At 42.9% G+C, this 17,244-nt stretch overlaps 1 protein-coding gene across 1 annotated transcript in view; it reads left to right on the plus strand.

The window, feature by feature from the left end:
• Positions 1–150: 150 nt before the first annotated feature.
• The window catches only part of FAT4 (FAT atypical cadherin 4), a 236,424-nt gene continuing 219,330 nt past the window's right edge, over positions 151–17,244 (plus strand). Inside the window, exon 1 of the mRNA XM_019534025.1 lies at positions 151–5,764. Within this exon, the coding sequence (XP_019389570.1) occupies positions 218–5,764 (5,547 nt within the window). The 5' untranslated portion in view covers positions 151–217. The remainder of the gene's footprint in view (positions 5,765–17,244) is intronic.

Below are 17,244 nucleotides of genomic sequence, written 5' to 3' on the forward strand. Positions count from 1 at the left end.
GGCTCCATGGCGCTGGTGTGAGCGCGCGGGCGGGGTCGGGGTGAAGAGCGGGGGGATCCATGAGTCGCCAACAAAGTTTGCGCCGGGCTCCGAGCAGCGGCAGCAGGAGCGGCAGCGGGAGGCGGCGGCTGCGGCTGCGGCGCGCGCGTGGATTACAAAGCCGGGGCGCGGCGGCGAGCGGCGGGGATGGCGCCCTGCCCCGGGGTCCCCGCCGGGGATGTACAAATGGGCGGCGAGCGCTGAGGCGCCGGGACGCCGCTCCGCCAGCGCCGCCGGAGCCGGGACCCTGCCTTGGAGGCTGCCCTGCAGCCCTCCGCGTCTCTCTCGGCGCCGCGTGAGTACCCCCGCCCGGGCTGCCCGAGCCGGGGGCGCGGGGGATGCGGGCAGCTGCAGCCCGCCGCCGTCGCCGCTGGATGCCTGGGCTCAGGCGGATCTCCCCTTCGCCGCCGTCCTGAGCTGGATCGCCACCCCCCCGCGCCAAGCCGCCTGCCCAAGCGCCATGGGCTGGCCGGCGTCCCCAGCCTGGCTGCTCCTGTGCGCCCTGGTCCTGCCGCTGCCGCCGCCCGTCCGCGCCGAGCCCCGCCAGGTCTTCCAGGTGTTGGAGGAGCAGCCCGCCGGCGCCTGGGTGGGCACCGTCGCCACCCGCCCGGGTTTCACCTACCGCCTCAGCGAGCACCATGCCCTTTTCTCCATCAACGCCACCTCTGGAGCCCTGCACACCCGGGCCACCATCGACCGAGAGAGCCTCACCAGTGACGTGATGGACCTGGTGGTGCTGTCCAGCCAGCCCACATACCCCAGCGAGGTGCGGGTCCTGGTGCTGGACCTGAACGACAACGCGCCTGTTTTTCCGGATCCCTCCATTGTGGTGACCTTCAAAGAGGACACGGGCAGCGGCCGCCAGCTTATTCTGGACACAGCCACTGATGCGGACAGTGGCACTAATGGTGTGGACCACAGCTCCTACCGCATCGTGGGGGGCAATGAGGAAGGGCGTTTCCGGCTCAACATCACCCTCAATCCCAGCGGGGAAGGAGCCTTCTTGCATCTGGTCTCCCGGGGCGGGCTAGACCGAGAGGCCACCCCTACCTACCAGCTCCTGGTGCAGGTAGAGGACAAGGGAGAGCCACGGCGGCGTGGATACCTGCAGGTAAACGTCACCGTGCAGGACATCAATGACAACCCGCCCGTCTTCAGCCAAGCGCTCTACCAAGCCCGGGTGCCTGAGGATGCCCCAGTTGGGGCCAGTATCCTTCAGGTGGCAGCAGCTGATGCTGATGAAGGCACCAATGCTGACATCCGATACTGCCTGGAGGGGGCAGAGGGTGGTGGTGGGGAAGGGGCTGGGAATATCCCGTTTGAGGTGGACCCCGAGAGCGGGGTGATTCGCATCCGGGAGCCATTGGATTATGAGCTACGGCGGCAATACTCGCTGACCGTGCAGGCCACGGACCGGGGAGTGCCAGCGCTGAGCGGCCGAGCTGAGGCCCTCATCCACCTGATTGATGTGAACGACAATGAGCCGCGGGTGAAATTCCGCTACTTCCCTGCCACCTCCCGCTTTGCATCGGTGGATGAGAATGCCGCTCCTGGCACAGTTGTGGCACTTTTAACTGTGAGTGATGCTGATTCGCCTGCTGCCAATGGGAACATCTCGGTGTCCATCCTGGCAGGAAATGAGCAGCGTCACTTTGAGGTGCAGAGCAGTAAGGTGCCTAACCTCAGTCTCATCAAAGTAGCAGCTGCACTGGACCGGGAGCGTATCCCTGCCTACAATCTCACCGTGGCTGTGGCTGATAACTTTGGGGCTCCCCCACCATCACCGGGGTCCTCTAGTCCCTCCCTGTCTCCGGACGGGGCAGTTCCTGCCCCAGTGAGCCGCTCTTCAGTGGCCAGCCTGGTGATATTTGTGAATGACATCAATGATCACCCGCCTGTTTTTGGGCAGTCTGTTTACCAGGTCAATATCAGTGAGGAGGTACCACTGGGCAGCTATGTGCGGGGTCTTAGTGCCACTGACCGTGACTCTGGTCTCAATGCTAACCTCAAATACAGCATTGTCTCTGGGAATGATCTGGGCTGGTTCCGCATCAGTGAGCACAGTGGCCTGGTCACCACTGCGGGCACTGACACTGGCATTACTGGCCCTAGTAATGGCATATTGGCCTCTGGTGGGCTGGACCGAGAGAGGGCCTCAGAGGTGGTGCTGAACATCAGTGCTCGTGACCAAGGAGTACAGCCCAAATTTTCCTATGCTCAGCTGATGGTGACCATCCTGGATGTCAATGACAACAGACCCCGCTTCAGCCAACCAGAAGGTTACCAGGTGTCCCTGGCTGAGAACTCCCCCTCAGGCACTGAGTTGCTGGTCTTGAGTGCCACTGATGGGGATTTGGGGGACAATGGGACTGTGCGCTTCTCCTTGCAGGAAGCTGAGCCAACTGTGGCAGCAGTCGGCCCCTTGATAGCCCCTCGCAGGGTCTTCCGCCTGGATCCTGTGTCAGGCAAGCTCAGTACCATCACACAGTTAGACAGAGAAGAACAGAGCTACTACTCCCTTCAGGTTCTGGCCACTGATTTAGGTTCTCCTCCCCTTTCCTCAGTAGCCCGGGTCAACGTGAGCGTGCTGGATGTGAATGACAACAGCCCTGTGTTTTACCCAGTTCAGTATTTTGCCCATATTCAGGAGAATGAGCCTGCAGGCAGCTATCTTACCACTGTGTCTGCTACCGACCCAGACATGGGACTCAATGGGACAGTCAAGTATAGCATCTCAGCTGGAGACACCTCCAGGTTTCAGATCCATAGCCAGACAGGGGTCATCACTACAAAAATTGCCCTTGACAGGGAAGAGAAGACTGCCTACCAGTTGCAAATAATGGCCACTGATGGTGGACATCTCCACTCCCAGAATCAGGCCATAGTCACCATCACTGTCTTGGACACTCAGGACAACCCCCCAGTTTTCAGCCAGGATGTATACAGCTTTGTTGTCTTTGAAAATGTTGCTCTGGGCTATCATGTTGGCACTGTTTATGCTTCTACAATGGACCTCAACACCAACATCACCTACCTTATTACAACAGGTGATCAAAGGGGCATGTTTGCCATTAACAAAGTGACGGGCCAGATCACCACAGCCAGTATCATCGATAGGGAAGAGCAAGCGATTTACCAGCTAAAAGTGGTGGCTAGTGGGGGGGCAATAACTGGAGACACTATGGTCAATATAACTGTCAAAGATTTAAATGACAATTCCCCTCATTTTATTCATGCAGTGGAAAGTGTAAATGTGGTTGAGAACTGGAAAGCTGGGCATACCATATTTCAAGCCAAAGCTGTTGACCCTGATGAAGGTGTCAATGGCATGGTCCTTTATAGTCTTAAGCAGAATCCAAAGGGCCTTTTTTCAATTAATGAACAAAATGGCAACATAAGTTTAGAAGGGCCACTTGACATAACTGCTGGGTCTTATCAGGTAGAAATTTTGGCCTTGGATATGGGAGTTCCACAGCTCTCCTCCAGTTTTATTCTAGCTGTTTCTGTCCATGATGTAAATGATAACTCACCTGTATTTGATCAGCTTTCCTATGAAGTCACTATTTTGGAGTCAGAACCCGTGAATTCCAGATTCTTTAAAGTACAAGCTTCTGACAAGGATTCAGGAGCAAATGGAGAAATAGCTTATACTATAACTGAAGGAAATACCGGGGATGCCTTTGGCATATTCCCAGATGGCCAGCTGTATATAAAGAGTGAACTGGACCGTGAGCTTCAGGAAAGATATATTCTACTGGTTGTCGCTTCAGATAGAGCAGTAGAACCACTTAGTGCTACTGTGAATGTTACAATAATTTTAGAGGATGTAAACGATAATAGACCATTGTTTAACAGTACCAATTATGTGTTTTATTTTGAAGAAGAACAGAGTGGTGGTTCATTTGTGGGTAAAATAAATGCTGTTGATAAAGATTTTGGACCAAATGGTGAAGTCAGGTATTCCTTTGAAAATATGCAGCCAGATTTTGAGTTGAACACAGTAACTGGGGAAATAACAAGTACTCATCAGTTTGACAGGGAATCTCTTATGAGGCAAAGGGGAGCAGCAGTATTTAGTCTTACAGTTATAGCAACAGACCAGGGGTTGCCAAAACCTCTAAAGGATCAGGCAACTGTGCAAATTTATATGAAAGATATCAATGATAACGCACCCAAATTTTTAAAAGACCTCTACCAAGCTACTATATCTGAATTAGCAGCAAATCTAACACAAGTTTTAAGAGTTTCTGCCTCAGATGTTGATGAAGGTAATAATGGCTTGATTCACTATTCTGTAATTAAAGGAAGTGAAGAAAACCAGTTTGCAATAGATAGTGTCACAGGACAGGTAACATTAGTAGGCAAACTGGACCATGAAGCTACTGCATCTTATTCGCTTATCATCCAAGCAGTAGATTCTGGGACAGTTTCCCTCAGTTCAACTTGTACATTAAGCATTGATGTACTAGATGAAAATGACAACAGTCCTTCCTTCCCTAAGTCTACTTTGTTTGTGGATGTCTTGGAAAACATGAGAATTGGTGAACTTGTATCTTCTGTCACTGCTACTGATTCTGATTCAGGCGACAATGCGGACCTCCATTATACCATTACAGGGACTAATAACCATGGAACCTTTAGCATCAGTCCCAATACTGGCAGTATTTTTCTGGCAAAAAAGTTGGACTTTGAAACACAATCTCTGTTTAAACTAAACATTACGGCAAAGGACCAAGGCAGGCCTCCTCGGTCTTCAACAATGTCAGTGGTAATACAGGTTAGGGATTTTAATGACAATCCTCCTAATTTTCCTCCTGGGGACATTTTTAAATCTATTGTTGAGAACATTCCTGTTGGTAGTTCTGTTATTTCTGTGACTGCTCGGGATCCAGATGCAGATATTAATGGGCAGTTAATGTATGCAATCATTCAACAAATGCCAAGAGGTAACCATTTTCGTATAGATGAAATCAGAGGAATGATATTTACTAATGCTGAAATAGATCGCGAATTTGCTAATCTCTTTGAGTTAACTGTCAAAGCCACTGATCAGGCTGTTCCTGTGGAATCTAGACGATTTGCTTTGAAAAATGTGACTATTTTAGTTACAGATCAAAATGATAATGTTCCTGTATTCATATCGCAAAATGCTCTTGCAGCAGACCCTTCAGTTGTGATTGGTTCAGTCCTAACTACAATTATTGCTGCAGATCCTGATGAAGGAGAAAATGGGGAAGTTGAGTATGAAATAATTAATGGGGATACTGAAACCTTTATTGTGGATCGTTACAGTGGAGACTTAAGAGTGGCCTCAGCTTTGGTACCTTCTCAGCTCATATACAACCTCATAGTTGCAGCTACAGACCTTGGTCCTGAAAGAAGAAAATCAACCACTGAGATGACTGTTATTCTGCAAGGAGTTGATGGACCTGTTTTCACACAGCCAAAATATATTACTATTTTAAAAGAAGGTGAACCAATTGGGACAAACGTAATAGCAATAGAAGCAGCCAGTCCAAGGGGCTCTGAAGCCCAAGTGGAATATTACATTGTGTCAGTGCGTTGTGAAGACAAAAGTCTTGGACGTCTATTTACCATTGGGCGCCATACTGGTGTAATCCAAACTGCTGCTATTTTGGACAGGGAGCAAGGAGCACGTCTGTACCTGGTGGATGTTTATGCCATTGAGAAATCGGCTGTTTTGCCCCGAACACAACGAGCAGAGGTAAAATACTTTACTAAATAAATATTTACTCTTTCATTTCTAAATTAACCATTTCTCTAAATTAATTGTACTTGTCACATTAACTGGTCATTCTGATTTCACAGATATCAGTGTTCATTTTCAGTCAAAGCTGCAATAGCTTATTTCTCACTGCATTATTTTGCCAAAGAGACTTTTACATCATTGTGCAACAAATTATTTTTTTTTTAATCTATGCATAGAGCAGCATCAGCAATATTTCTTGTTTGCAGCAGTCTTCTTTTTGATTTTTAGGGATGGGCTTATTTTTTTTTTTTTTTTTTTTTTTAGGCTACCTTCAACATAGTGCTAAACAAACAAGTAGACACAAAGATTTCAATCTCAAAAGGCCTTTTCAGGTCTTTTGACATCTCATTTTAGCTATACTCTCTTCATTTAAAAAAAAAAAAAAGACTTTCCACTCTTATCCGAGCTGTGGCTGAGTTGCCTTCTCTGAAGTTGTCACGTCACTACTGGTCTGAGAAGCGGCTAGTAGTGTACTGATGTCTGAATAGTTCAGACAGAGCCAGAGAATTGACCCTCTTTGTGCTTCATTGGCTTGTGGTGTTAACTGTTTGATCTCTCAGATAGGTCTCAGGCTACTGTTATTCTTTTTTACTGAAAGATATTAGAAGGTATTAAAGATAGTAACACAATATTGCTATTTTTTTTTAAATGGCTATGAGTTGCTAAGTTTTTGCAGAATGCCACTTCCTATAAACCCTCGACTAACTGGTTTTAAAATGTTCTCCCTGTGACTAGGTTTAAGAGTGAAGCATGAGAAGACAGGCTTTTGAATATTAGTTACTACATTAGGCTTGCTTTTTTTATAAAGGTTGCATTTGAATGTAAATCAGTCACATAGGTAAGGCATACACTGATGACCTTCACTTTTGGGTGGAAACTTATTGTGATTAGTGAAGGTGGGACTTTGGTTTTTTTTTTTTACTGTAGTTTTGAGTGTCCCTTCAACTTTTTCTTGTGAGTCATTTTTGCTCACTGGAAGTCTAGAACCAGCACTGTATTGTAGGGGATGCCGGAAGTGCATAATGGTTCAACCATTTCTCTCACCAACTGAGCACATTACCTCAGTTTTGCACAATTTTTTACAGCCCAGGGATTCCTCCCCCCATGTTTCCACTTAAAAGCATGTTCTACAATAGCCGAGTCATTAGAAATGCTCTGATTTTGTGAAGGGTTGCACTGAATGTGGTATATAAAATATTGTCATTTGGCACAAGGTATTTTTGTTTCAATTAATATATTATTTGTTTAATTTAAAATTTTTGGTATGACTATTAAGAAGGTATGAACAAATTCTTCTAGATTTGGTAGTTGTTAAGAGAGTAAAAAATGGTTGTTTATTTGAGGCCAGTAATTTAAGCAGCTGCTTTTAACTCAGAAAAGATTTGTCAGTTTGCTTGAGGAAGCTGGTATTGTTGCAGTAGCTAGCAAAATACATAGTATACAACACTAGAAAGAACAATAACAAATCTGAAGGGTATTGTATTTTATACATAATCTGAATCATTGGTTCAAATTATGTAGCTGACAGTTAGTAGGAATCTACTAATTATTGTTATTTGCAAACCTGGATAGTAAAATAAAGGAAAAAATAACACAAACAAGCCAAATGAGTAATGTGTAATATTTTTTTCTTGATAGTCTGGTATTCTGAGAATTAGCTCAGTGAGAATTTCAGCCAAACTCTTGCAGCTTTCATTTCAAATAGTTCAATTGAAACATTAACACTATTCATGGGGGCTAGGGGTGCTTGGGTGAGAGAGGTCTTGCAGGACCCTATGGTTGCAGTAGGTTCACACATTGTAAAAATGCTTAATAAGAACATTGGGGCACGAAGAAAGAAACCATTGAAATTTTAAACCATCTTTAAATTGTTGATCACAAACCACTCCTGAAATCAAAAGCAAATGTTTTTTCTAGAGAGAATATTAAAAGCAGGGGTTGGAAGCTAGGATTTCATATTATTGGTTGCATCTTTATAGCATCTTAAATGCTTTCGACTCTTCCCCCCCCACAATACAAACATAATTAGTTCACTGTGCTTCTTTAGAAATACATTATAAACTTATATTCAGTTATCAAATTAAAAAAAAAAATCTTAATCTGTTGCAGACTGTTTTTACCCTGCTTGCTGTATGTAACAATTTAGCTTGTTTTGGAATGTTTTTCCTTAGCCCATGTTTGAACAAGAACCACTGCAGTTGACATTCTCTGGGCAAGCCGACCATCAGTGGGTTCTGAATAAGCAATGAAATTAGTGCCTGTATTCCCATGATAGCTTGTGTTTGTTTTGCTAAAGCAGTGGTTGGAAGGATTGACTCTTTTTGAGTGCACAGATTTCAGATCTACTGCTTACCTCCCCTTCTTAAGAAACTGGGACTATACATGAGAACATGGACATGACTTGTAATACTTAAACTTCTAACCTCATAAGTGCTTCTTTTGAAAAGTGTGTCTTCTTGTATCAGGTCAAGTGCAAAGGTTTTAGCTCTATCCATTTTGCTATTAATCCTGTTTTCAGTGTGGCAGTGTTAATGGTAACTGAACCAGAACATAGATTAGGGTTACTGTACCATAGGATCCTAGCACATACAGTGTTACAAGAGTGGGGCATTCTTTTATTTGTTCTGTTTTCTTTTGTACCCTTTTATGACTACATGCTCGGTTAGAAGAAGAATTAAATTACTGAAACATATCACTTTACTTTCCCTCAGTGCTTAGCCAGGGACACCTATAAAATTATTCCTAGAATAAAAGCACAATAGGGGGAAGTATTGAAGATATGAGCTGTTTCTGCATGGATACATAATTTGATTTTTGGCTTTGTTCATGAGGGAGCTTTTTGTTTTTCACATTTTCCTCATCAGTTGTATTACAAGGGATGTGCTGTTGGACCAGGTAAGTAAAGGTACATTACAGAATAAATCAAATGCTGCCTTCATTCTTTCCTAATATCTGGCCACCTGCAGGCAAATATCATCTTAATTGTTAATGGGCATGTAAGTAATTCCAAGAAAATGCAGAGAATGCTGGTTACTAAACTTGTCACTTGAGATGGATAAGGAGGGCAGTAAAATATTGATTGATTGATTTCCTCCTCCCCCCCACCTTGGGTTGGAAAAGGAGTGGGTATGTGTGACAGAGTTGGTACAACATAGAAGATTGCTTTCAAGCTTGGAACATATTAACTTATTGACTATCTAGAAGAATACTATGCATGTGTATATGAGAGACTAGTGAAGTCCGGGAGCAATTTCTCCATAAGATATCCAATCACTACATCTTCATCCTTTGTTAGTAGCCCATTGTAGGGTTCTTGTTATGATTCTGCTCCTGAGCTATACTGAGGAGATTAATATAAATGTGTTGCCTAATCCACCATCTGGAAGAGCAAAGATTTTTTTTCCTATCCTTCACACCAATTCACAGGACTTGCCTTACTGGATCAGATCACTGGTCCAGCTCCCCATCTGCCAGCGTTACATACCACATGCTTTTCTGAAAGGTGTCAGGGTTGACATTTGCACAAGAGCATTCTTATCCAGTAAGTTTCTTTTGACTTCCAAGCAGTTGATTTATATTTTGAAACATGAAGGCTTATAGCTAGGTACACTTGCAGGAATGCTAGCTAAAATTGTTCAAGGTGAAAAAAGAAACGTAGAAGTTTAGCATTATTTCATAGATTTCATAGACATTAGGGCTGGAAGGGACCTTGGAAGATCATTGAGTCCAGCTCTTGCAGGTGTTCAGTGTAGGTTCTTGAACCACCTCCGATGGCAGGCTGTTCCAGACCTTGGGGGCTCAGACAGTAAAGAAATTCTTCCTTATGTTCAGCCTGAATCAGTCTTATAGTAGTTTATGACTGTTTAAACTCATCATCCTTTGGGTTGCTCTAGTGAACAAACGTTCCCTCAGATCCTGGTGGTCACCCCTGATAAACTTATAGGTGGCCATCAGATCACCCCTGAGCCTACGCTTTTCCAGGCTAAAGAGTCCCATGTCTCTCAGCCTATTATCATAAGATCTGTTTTCCTGACCTCTGATCATGTGCGTGGCTCTCCTCTGGACTCTCTCGAGCTTCTCCACATCCTTTTTGAATTGTGGAACCCAAAACTGGATGCAGTACTCCAGCTGTGGCCTCACCAAGGCCAAGTACAAGGGGAGAATGACGTCCCGGGATTTGCTTGAGAAGCATCTATGGATGCAAGCCAGCATTTTGGTCGCTTTATGGTGAAGAAGAAAATCTCTAGTCCTGTTGTGTTAGCAGTATAGCATTTGAAATCTCGTACAGTGCTCTTCTGAAACCAATAGATTTCAGAGTGGATTTACGAAGGTGGTGCAGTTTTTAGAGCCGGCGAAAATCAGGTGTTGCATGATGGAGATATTAGCCCAAGGTCACTCTGCGGACTAGTGGCAGAGCTAGCAATGGAATTTGGATCTCCTTTGCTCAGTCCACTAAAGCCAGGTTTATATAGTAACATTATCATGTCTAGCAGCGGCATCATTAAGTTTGGATAGGCCACCTCCTATACTGGAAGTAGTGTAGCTGTGTTCAAGTAATGACACCGGTAGGCTAATAAATATAGGGACAGCCAATTGGTACAGTAGACATAATTCAAGTCTTTTCATTGTTTTACTTATCAATGAATGCATCATTTCTTGTATCACTGCCCCATCACTGGAACAATACCATATGACCCAGAAGCTGTTGAACTTCCCTCTCAGAGATTTTTCCTTTTTTTTTTCTGCCTGACCATTTGAAGAAATCAACTCATCTAGGAAAAATGCTTTTCTGGAATTTTTAGAGGAAATGGAGACCCAAACCCAGGTCTTCCTTAGTGGAGGGCATGTAGCACTTCTGCAGCAAACTTTAGCTTTTTAAGTGTTATGTTAGCTATTTAGCAACTTTTTAGATCCTACCTTCCCTCAGCGCAATTCTTCTTGCTCTTCTGAGGGCACTTACATTCTATTGCAGTCCTGTTCTGTCAGGGTATTTGTGTATACTCTGCTCTAAGTCCTGGAAATGTTGTGTTTTGTTCTGCCACTAATTAGTGATGTTGGGGGAGGGGAGCCCTTCTTTTAGTTCAGATCTGGCCTTCAGAAGCTAGCCATCTCACCAGCAGGGCTCCCCAGTGTCTTAACATTTGGTGGCAGAGGACAAGTGGCAGTAATTGCTGCTCCTTTGCCGTCAATTTATGGACTCATGGAGAGTCCCACAGGCTGGATAATATGGCCTTGTGCACCAAATGAAGGATGATGGGTTGGGTGGAGGTGGTACAGAGCCTCATTCTGGAGTGCTGGGCCAGCCTCATGCCATTGATCTGGCTTGTAGCGCTAGAAGGGTGAGCACTACTGGTCTAGTGATTAGGGTATTGCTTAGGGAACGGGCGAGCCAGGTCCTAAGACATGCTTATTCAGATCTGAACCTTCATCACCCACTTTTAAGCAAGCTACGAGATCATAGGCTGGGCATTACTAAGAGCACTTTTCACTCCTTCCATTGAAGCTGGCTTCCAGGGTAGGCAACATGTGGGGGTCAGAAAGATGACATGTGAAGGTGTGTGGTTCACTGAGATGGGCATCTCATAAAAGGGAGGAGGGTCTTAGTTTCCTCCCCTCTGCCTTAAAGGTATTTTTGCATTTAATGGCTGTTGGAGAAAATAGACAGCAGTGTGGTAGTGTCTGTCCTGTTAGGCATAGTTAACATAATGAACTGTGCTGTGATGAATTATATTGTCAGCCTTTTCTCCTAAACTGTTCTCATCTGTGGTCACTGGGCTTTTCTTATGCATTTGGTGAATTACAGATCTGCAAGAGACTTTCCGTGAAAATGATCTTCTTTGCCCCTAGCCTATGACTGATAGTATAGAGATAAATAAGTTCCACATATCTTCATTGTCTTTTTTCAAGAGGTTGGAAGTTATTTAGTTTCACTGGGAAAATACAGAATAAATTTTGAAATAACAATCCAAGGTATGGTCTACATACAGTTTGTGTATTGTCATAGCCATTTTACGTAGATTAGTGAAACTTCTATGATAGTTCTTTTGAGAGTAGTTTTGATAGTGTAGACAAGGGAGTTGCATTGCTGCTAACTAAATCTAGTTTAGTTCAAAACCATTGTTCAAAAACAAGCCATAACTCTCAAGTGGTCTAATTTTAAGAAGGAAATTTATTGTGGATAGAGAGAGAATCTCAATTTAAAGAAATTGTTTGCCCATTATATTTAGTGTCATAGTTGCCAAAAGTGATGCCAGATCACTGTGATACATTTTATGATTAGTTTCAGTAATCCTACAGCCTTACTCTACTTTTGCCAACAGTAATAAAGGATATGTTAGAGAAATCATTTTTTTGCTTTACACTGATTTGCTTTCTTGCTTTTAATTAGACCACTTAAGTCTAAACTGCAATCTTGGTGGTTTTATATAGTGATATTTTTTTTTGTTTTCTCAGTGGAGTAAAAAACCAAAATGATATTAGTAATATTTGCAAAATAGTTAGTCATGGTTATACTGTGAAATTACAGGTACTTATTATATAGTAATAATACAAATGATTTTCAAAGAAGGACTTTAAGGAAGCAATAATTTCTGTAAAGATAACTTTGTTAAAAGAAAAAGTGGTGTTTCCCTCATGGTTTAATGACACACATTATATAAAGTTTTTGTGCAAACCTGCCATACATGTATAAAGTGCGTGCAAGTTATGTCCGCAAATTAAAGGTTTTTTTTGACATTTGGAAGGGGTATTGAGGGCTCCTTCTTCAGGTGGCTGAAATCTATCTTCATTGCATTAACTGGTCATTGATTCAGCCTCGTGCCTCTATGATGGGGGCTCCCCAGGGCAGCTTCTGTCTGGAGAAGCTTTAAGTCAGGTTCTGGTAGAGCCAAAGAGTTAGGTCAAGGGCAGACAGGGGGTAGGGATGGTGCAGAAGGTTCCCTGCAGGAGTTTTGGTTTCCTGTTGACTCTCCTGGGAGATCCCTTGATATCCTTTGATCAGTGTTCAAGTCTGCTCCCTTCTTGGAGGTTGGGGCTGGGGGTTCAAACTGGGCATCCTGATGGAATAATTAGGAGTAATCTCTATGACATTTTCCTACTTTGTCTTTCCAGTGACCAAGCTATTGTGTAATATAATTGAGATGTAAAAGAAGCAACAAGAAAACCAAGGACCTTTGCCTAGAAATTCTCTACTATGTATGTAACAGGTGTAAGATGGGGATTTCTTGACCCAGTCTGTGAAGCAGCATCATGATTTAACTTTAAAGTAAAACTTCTCTAATTTTGATCCCAGGTTCGTGTTACCCAACCATGCCAAATGGCTAGCTGCTCAATATAAAATCTACTTTCCTGAGCAACTAGACAGGCAATTACACTACGTTTTTAAATACCTGTCTCAATCCATTTTTTGATATTGACAGATTAAAGATACTTACCATAAATATTATAACTGAGGGCAGTAAAATGTTCATTCAATCTAAATAATATAAGAAAAGGATCCATCTTTCTACATTTAATTTCCTCCAGTCATTTATACATTCATAATGTCGTAGTTGTTACGGACCTTACAGATCATGTATCAACATAATTTTCTTCTCATAAAATCAATTGTATTTAAGCAAACACTTACCAGATGATGATAGGTAGCACTCAGCTTGCTTCATAGGTATTCCTGCTTTCTGCTTTTACAGTAACAGGGCGTTGACAGTGCCCTCATTCTTCTGCTTTATGTGTGGCAAGTTCTTGATGTTTTGGGTATTGTGCCTGGTAGTTTTGCATGAGGGCTGTTGCCAAAGGGTTAAATAACAGGTTAGATGAACTCCTGACTAGGATGGCTTGGATAGGGAGGAACCTGTTTTGAGCAGAGGGTTGGAGTGGATGGCCTCCTGAGGTGTCTTTCAGCCTTACTTTTCTGTGGTATTTATGATCTACTCCAAAACTATTCAGCTTCTAGGCTGCATACCTCATGAGCTGAACCAAGGAAGGTCACATGCCCATGTGCTATACCGGGGCAAGTCACATGTCCCCCAGACTACAGACTTACCCCCAGTCCCCCAGGACATGCTACACCTCAGGGCTCTGCCCCTGGTGCCAGGGGCAAGTAGTGAAAACTGGAGGACAGAGGGGAAACCTGGAGTCTCTGGATATTGTTACAGCTGGAACAATAGGGGAATGGCAGCCAGGCAAGGAGCCTGGGCCCATGGCCCAGAGGCCACCAGTTTGGACAGCTCTGATCTACACTTGTCAACTCTAATTTTTACATTTTACACTTCTTATTGGGTGACAATCACTTGCTTATTGCCAATCAGGAGACGGTTCCCTTTTTATCTTTTATACTCCTCTGAAATTGTAAAGAAGAACAGGCAATGGCGTGGCTAAAGATCATTTCGCACTCCTTCCCTGAGTAGCTTTATCTCCACATTGTGAGTTTTCTAAAATATCTTTACAATAGAGAGTTATTTTTAACTTCCATGATAAATCCATTCCTGGATTACTTGCATCAATTTATGGAAGTCCAACAGAGAATTTACACCATTAGAGAAACTGGTTTAGACTTTAAATGTTGCCCCTTACTGTTTAATTAGAGTGAACAAGAACAGCTTTCATTATGCCTGCAGTGTACATTAATTGGATATGCTTACAATGTTTCATAGCAGATTAATTATTTGTTGAATTATACTCAGTATGGGACATGCTGAGAGGCAAGTGTTAGACTGTTATGTCTCCCAAATAATGTGAACTCAAGCTGTTCTCATAATACAAAATCACATAGATACAGGAATGATAAATGTATGTTCAAACACTTAAGGTAAGATTATCAGTTAGGCCCATCTTACCTATTGAACTACCCTTATTAAAACTACCTCTTTCTCCCCTCTTCTAGGCTGGATTTTAACCTTTTACCTCTGCTGCTATTGTATTCTTGGTAATGGTATGAATAAGGGTTCCATCTCAGTTTAATATTAAACAGACAAATATTGTTAGTTCATTACAATTCTCATAATTAAATTTCCTTTTGCTTTGAGGTGTAGTGAGTATGAATAGAACTGAGGGAACAGTGGTACTGGTTCTGATACGTTTGAACATGGCTGCTAGAAATTGCATAGCTCTAGTTCTGACAAATATTATTCTGAACACACTTTTTTAACTTGAAAAATATTCACGTTATTTGTTAGAGTGTTTTCTCATTGGACAGGTTTTTTAAATAGTATTATTCATAATAGCCTGTGTAACTTTTTTCCTTTTAATTGAGAATTTCATGCACTTTAGGAGTTACTGATAGGATTTTACAAAGTATTTTATCATTGGGCTAATTTTAATCCTGTTAAATAGATTATCATTAATGTCAATAGAGGCAGAGTTGCAATAAACTACTACGTGGGTTAGATGAGGGTTGTTCAACTGGTGGCCCATGGGCTGCGTGTAAACCCCAAAGGGTTAACATGTGGCCCATGGTCTCTCACTTGACTACCACTTACTCCCCCCACTATTGCTTTTGTCACAGCTGCTGATTTCCTTGGGCTGTCTATGCAGCATGCATAGTGGGAGGGGACATCTGGGCTGCTTGGGTGGTACAGGGGTTGCCTATGACATAAATGGCCCTAGGGGCTGTGGCCTGCAGCTCATGCAGTCCCCAGGACTGAGGCATGTGCCCTTGGCTGCCTGGAAATTGGATATACCTGGGTTTGACAAATGCATGTGTTTAACACAGCTCTTTTAAAAATGTCAATGTGTTTTGTGTGTGTGTAGTACAGTAGGCTATACATACATACATGCATACATGCAAACACATTTTGTGAGTGAGGAATATGATCACATATACAATCTTTTATGAGTAATCAAATATGAATATGTGGAACTGCCCCAAGCTTTTTTTAACATTGCTTAGATAATGTCCATGAATTGCACATTGCTTGATATTGATATTTGACTACAAAATCAGTATGCAGAAAAAAATGAAGCCAAGATGGTAATTGTCCCTTGTGAAAGATGCATTTTAGATAAAAAGTCCCTTATAACATTCTTCCTTAATTTTGAGGGATATTCATATAATTGTTTCTATTTCTAAACCTTTTCAACTAATGTGATATTAGTGTAAAAAATTAACACAAGAGCATACAGTTAAAATTTTAGGCAAATATACTTAAAATTTTTTTTTCTATCTTTGGTTATTGCTAACTTACTTATTCTGGCTCTGTTGACACAGTAGTGTTTAAAAGCTGAGAGTTTTACTTCCAGAAGACAAGTACCATATTTACTTGCATATCACATTTTCTGCCAAAAATAGCCTTCCAAAATTGGGGTGCATGTCTTAGTTGGGGAAGCTGATTTTCTACCCAGAATATAAGCATGGAGATGCTGTAAAATACCTGTTATTTCTTTTCTTCCTAGCAGCTGCATGAAAGCAGGAGTGGAGTCCAGCATAGGCATACCTTAGGGGAGGAGGAGTAATACAGTGGTGTGGTTGAACCCCACTTTCATTCCTACTTCACTTAAAGTTTCTCAGCAGTGCTAAGAAAGTTAATTGATTTCATAGCTCATAATAATCTACCTGATTCCTGTCAATTGTTCTTCACTCCACAGGTATTAACAACCTTCTCTCTTTTTTAATGGTCTTCATGCTCCATAATCAAGCTATCTTTTCTCTGGAAATTTTGCTGCCTCTTTGGTACTCATGATTTCTCTTTTTCTATTTTACAGATCCTCAAATTGATTTTTAGCTCTTTTCAGAATCCTAGATCTGACCAGAGTTCAGTTTCCAGCAGCAGCTACAGTTTCAACTTTTGACTAAGCAGCAAAGAGCTACTGACAGTTCAGCTGTGGAAAGGTTAAACTGTAGCTTTTGCTTGAAAAGGAAAAGGAGGATGAGTGACCTGATGGTTAGACTGTCTCTTCTCTAGGCCATCATAACTCCGGAAAATCCTTTTGTTTTCATTCTGCCTTCGAAAAAACAAGGTGCATGTCTTATTTGGGGGAAAGAAAATTTACTAATTTTAGGAATGTATTTGGTAGTTGTGTTGGTTTGAGACAAAAATAAATGCAAAACTCAAGAACTCGTGGTTCAGAGATGATACCTTTTATTAGATCTACTAAAACAGTCGCAAACAAATTACTTTCTTTGCAGGCGTTCAGGCACACGTGCCGTTCTTCAGGCTGAGGACAAATCGAAGATGGTAAAAATCTTCCTAGGTAGAAAATAATCTTCATTTTGAAGAGAGGAACTTTGAACCATAGGACTCCCTAATTGGCCGTGCTTGCTGCTTAGGCGATGGCTGGGGGGCAGGTGGAAGTGCTGGTGCCCAACCTGCAAGTGCCGGCCAATCACTGCAGCTGCTCCCAGAAGCGGCCACAGCCACTCATGGAAGCAGCTGCAGTGACTGGCCACAGCAACTGGCTGTAGGGGAACTCCCCCCCAGACAGCGAGATTGGCTGCGGAG

Source organism: Crocodylus porosus, unplaced genomic scaffold (genome assembly GCF_001723895.1).
Source record: "Crocodylus porosus isolate Cpor-Errol unplaced genomic scaffold, CroPor_comp1, whole genome shotgun sequence".
Classification (NCBI taxonomy): Eukaryota; Metazoa; Chordata; order Crocodylia; family Crocodylidae; genus Crocodylus; species Crocodylus porosus.